The following is a 9450-nucleotide window of genomic DNA, read 5'->3' as shown; positions in this document are numbered from 1 at the left end:
AGGAAAGGAGCTGAAATGGCTTGAGGTCAATTCAGATTAAGGAGCACCCTTACACTGGTTGTACATCCATTCTCACTACTTTGCCTTGACATGAAGGTTGGCTGCTGGAAGAGTATGCCATCTCCAAACTGGGCTCCATCTTCTCTGACTGGAAAATGACTGAACATCTGCTTATTTCCTGATTATGTAAAGTTACTAGATCTATGGTTTAAACCTTAGAGGATACTGGAGTTCTTCCAGCCAAACCACTGTGAATGCTCCACAATCCAAGCCTCACTGCCAGCATGTGTCTCACAGCTGCTCAATGGGACAGAGCATTGCCATGAGGAGGGACTCTGCTCATCTCTGATGTCAGCCAGGACAGGCTCTGAAATGGCTGTGCCTTCTGCAAGACCAAAGCCAGCTGCCATCTGACACAGCTGGTGCCCCCAGTAAAGCACATGCCCATGGTCACAGCCCCTGCAGGGACGAGGCTTCTCCTCGTGCCGTGACCCGGATCAAACACGAGCTGGTCACTGCACTGTGGGGAAATGCAGTCAGGCCCAACTCAAGGAAACTGCTGCAGGACATCTGGCTGCAGCCAACGTTCTCTGCCCAGCACTTGGCACCCTCTGCTCCCCCTCACCCTGAGGTGGTGCCCAGCCCCTCACAGCTGCACGCTGAGCAGCAGCCGATGCCGAGGCGCTCCTGTGCCCAACCGCACCAAATAAACCAGAGACCAAACCCGTGCTTCTTACAAACAGATTTATTTGCATTTTGACTGGAGCACAGATTCTAGATACAGATTTCTTCTGCACAACAGTACAAGAGCCAGTGCAAAATATGCTTTTTTTATTATTTATTCATGTACAAAAAACCCCAAAAACCAACAAAGGAAAAGACAAAGAGTGTGGCAGTATTTACTCACAACTGGTATGCCTCAGCCTCCCAATGACCCACCTCCACTCGCCCTTGCCCATCATGCCAACTTCGTGGCCAGCACTGCCTGCCTCTAACAGCTGCATTGTCAGTGAAGAGTGGCAACTCCCCTTTGAAAGATAAACACTCACCCCAAGCAAACCGGGACAGCAGGCTACTTTAAAAAGTTGGGCACACCATCTGGTCACCAATGAATCCCCCACCAGGGAGCAGAATTTTGAGGGAATGGGAAAAAAAATACAAATCAAAAATGCACAAAAAATTAGGCACTAGCTTAACCATTTGTTAGAGAGAGCCAAGGATGTTAGATACACCTCCAGTCTGCCTTCTCATATTCACCCACAGTAGTGATGATCAAAGCCAAACACTCCCCACTCTGAGTACCCTGTGCTGTCAAAGAGATTATAATCTAATGAAAATATTTCCATTACTAGCATAAAGTTAAACCATTTCATAACTGGAGGAGAAAGAGAAGCTACAGTCTGAATATAAGCATTTCTTTGAAAAGTAAAGAAAATCCCAACAGATAAGAGACAAAAAAACCTATTTGAGTCATCCACCAGATGATAGAATTACAGCCAATGCTTAAGCAATACAACACCGAGCTAGGAAAAGTCATCGTATGGTTGTTCTGCTTATGGAGTAGCCTTACTAGTTCACTAAGCATTGGGCAATCTATTTCTCTGTTACTCTAACTAATTTTCAGAAGCTGCAATGTAGAACTGCAGTGTTAGTGAAAGAATATGCTCATCTTCACCAAGGCCTGGGATTTGTATCACAGAAATTCATCAAACTTACATCACTCCAAGTGTACCGTGTCCAAATCACCTAGTTGCTACTATGGACTTTTACATTTCTACCCAAGGAATGGCTGGGTTTTGAAGCTTGATCAACCAGAGTCTTTTACATTGAACTGCAACTAAACAAAGCAGAGTACCAGTTAAAGCCAAAGAACACGTGTACTCAGCACAAATATGTGTTGATACAGTACAGTATGTATGTGGATATATATGTATAGATATATGCATATATATGTATATGTTACATTATAAGGAGAGTGCCATTCAGGGCTTCTCAAATGCAAGAATCCTTTTACCACCTCCGAGTCTTGAAACTTCAGCCCATTAAATTTCACACTAAGACAATGAGAATTCCAGTATTTTCCATATTGAATGATTATTTCTACTTTAGCCAATTAACCATGCAGGGCCAGCAGAAAGAACAGGAGCTTTAATTTTAAAGCACCAGTCCTGCCACCTCAATCAGATGGCCATGATTTTATCACCAGATCGTATGCCCTCTCCCTGCCCTGCAGTTGTGTATCATGGGCATTACTGAGAGTTTTCCAGACATCACCAGAGTCATATTAATTGATCTCTATCAATTTACTCAGTTGATAGAGAAAATGCCACAATTTATGAAATTTCAAACAGACGGTACAGATCCGACAAGAATGCAAGTTTATACTCTGCAGTACTGGCTAGAGTCATATTGGTATTCATCACATAATGATTCTGCCTTTTCATCCCCAGCAAGCCCACTTTTACTCATAGTGGCTGTCATCATACACACAACTGAAGAGCTGGACAGCTTGGGAAACTGTGTTACTCACTGTCATCCTAAGCCCCAGTCCTTATAAAGTTCTGCTGCACAAATTTCACATATAGCTGTAAAAAGTTCCAGTTAAATCACTTTGAGTAGGTTTTCTTACTTTTTTAAGAAAGAAATAGAAGCAACAACAATAAAAAAGAGCAAAAATAAGTGTAACAGGCACTTAATAAAAAACTAAATGCTATTTAGATGAGTGGGAGCTACTCACCTCCCTTGCCTTTAGTCTATCTAGAATTTAGATATCTATCCCAGACTAAACATTTGTGCTTCCTCCACTCTTGAGGAAACAAAAGTTTCCCTCTGGAGGCAGGCTGTCACTTCCACAAACAGGTCAAACAAGTCCCTCCAGGGATGGCAGATCCAAGGCCAGTCAAGGATTACCTGACACACAGGTGAGACAAGTCTTTCTCTCTTTATCCCTCTGCACTTTCCTCAAGGGCAGCAGGGGAGGGGAGGTGCTGATCTCCCCTCTCTGGTGACCAGCAGCAAAAGTGAGGTAAGGGAGTGAAGCTGAATCAGGGCAAGGTCAGACTGGACACTGGAGAAAGGCTCTTCACTGGGAGGGTGGTTGGTCACTGGGACAGGCTGCCCAGGACCTCCCTTGCCCCTGGCCATGGCACCAAGCCTGCCTGAGTTCAAGGAGAACCTGGGCTGCTCTGGATGACACTCACAGTCACAGAGATCAGTTTTAGGCACTCCTGTAAGGACCAGGGCATGGGACTCTGTGACCCTTCAGGGTCCCTTTCAACTCAAGACAGTGTGTGAGTCTAAGCTGAACTAACTCAGCAGCCTCCTGGACACCAAACCAGCCATGCTGTGTCTCCATGGATGTTTATGTTACTTAACCACAAACCTCCAAATTCCTGTTGGGGCTACAGAGGTCAAACAAGGACTAGAACTACTCTGTCAAATAAGGGTAGGTATTACACACACCCCTAAGCCATACAGCTTTACAACAGGCTCACACAGAGCCAACCCATAGGAAAATATACATAGACTATAGGATTGTTTACTCTGGTATATCTTTTTAGAGCATGAGACCAAGATCTTTTGTCAAATTCATCCTCAAATTATTTGTTTTATTTATTTTTAAAAATCTAAATACAGGAAGGCCCTAAGAGACTTCTTTTTGTTCAAAATTCATCAAGCAAGTGCTATTGAAACACAATGAGGACTTTGGCATATAATTCCTTATAGGCAAGAGTTGGTTTTTAAAAGAATCAAGAAGTTAGACATTTTATAACAAGCAAACAGTTCTCAGTCCCTAACTCTGGCAGCAAAGCCACTTCTATCCTTTCTTCACTCTACTGTATCAGTATTGCTGTGTCCCCTCAGTTACAGGGCTATCACATCCAAGTGGATATATGATACAGGCTACACTCCTGGCAGCTTCAAGGTCTATTTAGAACCCTTCCCACAAGGTGAGATTCACCTGAGCTGCATGCCAATGACAGCCACACCATGCACTGGACCAGTATTACAGAGCAGGATGAAAAACCACAGCCAACATCCATCTTCCAAAGCACCTTCTAGAAAATAAATCAAGCAGCTCCTGGTGCACAGGAGCACACTGGGCCCACCTGCTCAGAGAGGCATCTGGAATTCATTCACTGTTTTAGAAGGCAGTTGTGTGTGGCCACAACCTGGATTCCATGGCCAGGAGCTGCTCCTCACCAACACAGCTTGGTTCTCAACCAAGAAGCCTCAATTCCTTCATTTCAGAAGGGGGAACCACCACATCCCAAAGCCTAGACACCCTTTTTGCATGCCTACAATTCATGGAGCATCCAGGACAGTCAGTTGAGCAAGATCGTGCCTAAGGAGGCATTGCTGCTCAATTAGCTGAGTTGGCTGAAGGTTTTCCCATTGTAACACAAGTTTTCTATTCTAGTATTATTTTCGGTGTAAAAAAAAAAAAATCAGTGGAGATGGGTGGGGTTTTTTGCGCAAAACTTGATGCTTTAATGAAAAAAATGTTGCTTTTCTCAATATTTTGCTGTTTATTTCTGTTGGGAACACTTGAAACACATAACTTTTGTCAGAGAAATATCAGTCCGTGTCTGTCCGAATTCCTCCAGTGTCAGCTGGGAGCTGTAACTCAAGGGCTCCACAGCCCCCTCTCTCCCTGGGCACCTCTCCAGCCCTCATGACGCATTCCCTGTTTGACTAACCCAGGGTAGGAGCATCATGGGATCTGTAATTCAGCCAAAGAGCTCAGCCCCAAGGGAGACATGGCGCACAAGGCACTTGAATGACAATTTCTGAGGGCTGCAACAGTAGCTCAAACTGATGCTGCTTTAAGGGCCAAATGGATTTAATTAAATGTTTCCATTTCAAAAGGCTGGAACATTTTATTCAGTGTTTTCCAGCTGACAATTTCTCATTTTTTGAAAAATTTCCATTCCAGGAAAACGTTTGGTATTTCAGCTTTCCATGTCAGTTCAGGATGAAATGAAATGTTCAAGAATCAGATTTTGATGGTGCATAGACACTCAGTTTGGGGAAACAGCCATATTAGCTGTCAAAAGTGAAATGGTTTCATCCATGCAGAAAAGGTGTGATCCAATTTGCCTTTGACTTCAGTGGAAGCCACCTTTTCAGCTTAATGCAGCCTGGATGGAGTCCCAAAAGACCAAGGGAGGGTGGAGCTGATCATAGTTACAGATATGGGAAACAGGGGTCAAAGGTGAAAGAGCAAGAATATAAGAAGCAGCAACTAAGATGATCTGTTACTTGGTCTTGATCAAAACAGTTTTACTCCAGTAACAGGATGAAAATCCATTTAGATTATAACTTCTAATTCCCAGTTACAGTAAAGATAGCAGTTAATCACTAATTTGTAGAGTAGAATAAATCCATAGTATGAATTTGTCATGAGCACTAGAGCTTCCAATGCTCAAAACAGTTCCTCAGAAAACCTTCACATGCTTCATTCAAGGAGCCTACTCTTAAGCCACAGACAATAATATGGTACTGAACTGCTCACCACAAGTTGTCTGTCCTCCCTTGAACCCCCTCAGAACTGCTCTGCCAGATTGGTACTACAGAAGGTCTGTCAGGAGGGACCAGGGTCTCTGGACTAGGAGCACACCTGCAGGTGCAGAACAGCAAAGTGTGGGCTTCCAGAGTTGACACTGTGGTGAAGGCTGGGCACTAAACCCATCCTCTGCACTGCCCAATCTGTTCTGGGAGGTAGCCCCACGCCTTCCACCTCACAGAGTACAAGGGGAACCCTGGGGAGTCCACATCCATCAGCATCAGGGTGTGTGTTGAAAGCAAGAGAGCACTCAGAACTGTAAGTAAATAAATTCATCTGAACATGAGGGGTGAAGAGAATTGGGATTTGTTTATCTTTCATTTCCCTTTAGTACAAGGCAGATGTTTCTAAGTAATAAGCAGAAACCTCTACAATTTTCAAGACTGAAGAGGAAGGGAGGGAGGAAAAAACATGTACAAGCTTTGAGGATGTTCTCAGCTCCAGCTTAAAAAAACCAAAAGAACCAAAACAAAAATCAAACCAAACAAACAAAAAAACCAAACCCACCAAAATCACACACCACCAAAAATTTCTATCTGTAAAAGCAAGTTTTTTCTTAAGCTGTTTGGTAATTCTTAGTTCATAGGAGCATTTATCCAGAAGGTTCTTCATGTTTCCAGTCTAGGTTGTAGCAATCTCAGTGAGGCACTAAGTTTTAGGCCGTTAAAGTCTCTCTGTGCAGCACGGTCATTTTAAAATGATGTGGTAGCCATCATTGCTTTCAGCTGTAACAAAGAAATGCAAAGCATATTTTCATTGCTTTTAAGAAACACGAGAGATACAGATCTTCAAGTTTTCTTTCTAGGTAGTTTGCAATAGTTTATACACTTGTTTCACGACCCACTCATGAAAACCAATGTTGAACACCTAAGTCAAATAATTTACATAAAAAACCCCTACATACTATCATATTTTATCATTTTACTCGAAGGCTTCCTGCTCATTTATGTCAGTGGTGTCAATAGATTTATGGAATTTTTGTAACAGTGTAACTGGGAGTAAAGCATTGATCAGTCTATCATAGTGTAGGCAACAGCTTGACTTACACTAGATTAGATTACTTATCTTTTCAGGATAACAGCAGTGAGTTTGTGATAATGTTTAGTGCAATTGAAAGGAGGAATTATCTTTAGAGTAACAGGTAACAGCAGCAGCAATACACACCTTTCAATGTACTGATAACAAAACAGGATTCGTCTTGGAAGTTTTGCACCATCTGAAGGGCAGAAGAAAAAAGCCAACACAATACATTTTTAGCAATTAAATTCACAATTCTTTCAGAGCCAGTATAGACTTAGAGGAGAGGTATTAAACAGCACTTGGTGTCTAGTCCTGCACAGTCCTGAGTAACCCTGCCCATGAGGTTATTAACGTACATGACTGATCAATTAAGGTCCTTGCAGTTGCTAGCGTGTTTAAGGGAAGCTCACACTAAATGTGCTTGCCTGAAACTGATCTAGCTTATCCAGCATTCTACCATCCTCTTTGCAGCTCTTGATCCTGAAGGCTCCTGTACCACTACAATGCTTCTATTAAAGATCACTCTCTTTGCTGCTTTCAGTGAAGCTGTACTAGTTTAGACAGGATTAAGGTAGTCCCTTTCCTAAAATCCAACAGTGGTAATTATATATTGAGCTGAACTATGGAGCTCAGCTGAACTTACATCAGCATTTAGAGAATACCTGGGGAATGGAAAACCCCAAGAAATGGACTCCCTGCTGAATAAAGGAATTGCTACTGAAAAGCCACCTCAGCAGCATCCATCTGGCTATTTTGATCAGACATTAGTACACATGCTGTGCTTGCAGGATTCATTTACCTGTTTGTATTTTGTCAAGGAACAAGAATTGTAATGAAACGGTTGTAAGAAGCAAGACAAATCATGGCAAGAAAGACTAGAACCTAAAGATATTTGAGCTATTCATGAGAGTCAACTAGCAACTAGATTTTCAGAAGAGGTGCAGATTCTAGCGACAGCTTTAAATAAGGAGATAAAGATTATTTCAGCTGCAATATCAAAAGCCCATTTAAGATTCATCCTTAGTCAATTCATCCTTAGCTTCCTCCCATCTTAGAGTAGTTATGTGGGACAGAGGAGGTGAATTACCTTCAGGAGGTGTCTCACACAGTTGAAGCAAATGCTGGACACAATTCCAGAGAAGGAAACAGTGACCTGAACCCCTCTGATCAGTTCATGAAATCCAGTTTTGTGAAAAAGCCTTCTCCTAGCTACTGAGTATCATTCAAGAAGTGCATTTTTCATCTGTAATTTCTCACATCAAAACACCCTTTTCAACTTAGACTGATCTCCCTATACTCTTTTGGATTTAACATCCAGCCTCTACTCCTTCAAATCAAGCTTCTCTGGCCAGTTTGTGTGTCTTTGCCTAATGATGCATGAAGTACATTCACAGAGTGCCACACTCTTGCCACTATAGTACTAGAACAAGAAAAAAATATTAGAAAAGCAATAGAATTTGTTAATAATTGACTTGAGCAAATACTTAAAGCCTTATACCCAGGCTGGTTCATGCAATTCCCCTACCAAGAGCTGCCTCCAAGCACTTTGCATCCATAAAGCATTGAAGTTTCAGATTTAATCAGGCTGGAATAGCAAGGAGACTTCAGGAATAAGCATTACAGCCTCCATTTAGGCTCCAGTTGAGACCTATGCTCTGCTTCATTTGTTTTAACAATGCTTCTTTAAATGAAGCTCCTTAAGTGATTCTGGTGCATGAATGAGTAAGTAATTTAGCAGAGGAAAAAGAGGAAGAAAGGCAACTCACTATTAACCTGTAAGTTAATGGAATGGACTAAATTAAGGCATCATATAATGGGAGACAAACCGTATCAGAGGTCCATGAATTATAGTATGCATATAGTGACAGACCCAGTGCCTGGAAACATGGGCCAAGATGTAAAACTAATTGCCCTACAGATTTTCAAACTTACCTTCTTTGGGCAACTTACCTACTTAATTTTTAAGGTTCTTTAGATTCTCACTTCAACATGTGTGTAAGTAGCCAAAATTAAAAGAAATTCGTAGAACCATTTAGGCTGGAAAAAACCTCTAAGACCACCATGCACAAACATTGACCTGGCACCAGCAAGCCCAACTCTGAACCATGTCCCCAAGTGCCACAGCTACACGACTTTTAAACACCCCCAGGGATGGTAACTCAACCACTTCCCTGAGCAGCCTGTTCCAATGCTTGATAACCCCTTCAATAAACAATTTTTTCCTAATACTCAAGCTAAACTTTCCCTGGTACAACTTGAGGCCATTTCCTCTCATCCTGACACTTGTTACTTGGGAGAAGAGACAGAGCCCCACACTGCCACAACCTCTTTTCAGGTAGAACGCAGTAAATGACCAATTTTGTTTTGTTTTGCTTTAAAAAAAAAACCAAAAAACCAAAAACCCAAACATCTTTTACAAAGCAAAGGTCTTGAAACCACACCAAAATCAGCGTTGTGCATGCTGATTCGCTACTTTGACTTGTTGGGATTAATGGCTTTACAATTCTCGCTTGAAGATGCATTCCGTAATTTGAAAGTTCATTCTAACTCCAAGAAGTCAGACAACTGTTCCACCTCAGACAAAGCTGCAGCCCCTTCAGCCCCTCACCTCATTGCTCACTAGGACGTGGATGCCCGTGGGTCCCTGCCGGTAGATGCGGTTGATCTGCTGCGGAGAAATGCTGTACAGGTTTGCAATCTTCTCCAGCAACTCCAGCGTGGTCAGCTCCTCTAAGAAGATTGCATGATACACTGCAACAAGTGGAAAGCAGCTACAGAACAGCAAATACAGATGGCACCAACACACTCAGCATCAACAACCAAATGGGTTTAAGATGAGGGTTCAAATGGAATAAACAAGATTA

At 42.4% G+C, this 9450-nt stretch overlaps 1 protein-coding gene across 1 annotated transcript in view; it reads right to left on the bottom strand.

The window, feature by feature from the left end:
* Positions 1 to 5457: 5457 nt before the first annotated feature.
* Positions 5458 to 9450, bottom strand: part of TFCP2L1 (transcription factor CP2 like 1) — a 31456-nt gene continuing 27463 nt past the window's right edge. The window contains exons 13-15 of the mRNA XM_005416036.3: positions 9195 to 9337; positions 6731 to 6782; positions 5458 to 6291 (exon numbers count right to left, since the gene is read on the bottom strand). Of these exons, the coding sequence (XP_005416093.1) occupies positions 6254 to 6291; positions 6731 to 6782; positions 9195 to 9337 (233 nt within the window). The 3' untranslated portion in view covers positions 5458 to 6253. The remainder of the gene's footprint in view (positions 6292 to 6730; positions 6783 to 9194; positions 9338 to 9450) is intronic.

This window comes from Geospiza fortis, unplaced genomic scaffold (assembly GCF_000277835.1).
Source record: "Geospiza fortis unplaced genomic scaffold, GeoFor_1.0 scaffold112, whole genome shotgun sequence".
Taxonomy (NCBI): Eukaryota; Metazoa; Chordata; class Aves; order Passeriformes; family Thraupidae; genus Geospiza; species Geospiza fortis.
Note: the sequence above shows the minus strand (reverse complement) of the source record. Positions and strands in the feature narration are given on the sequence as shown.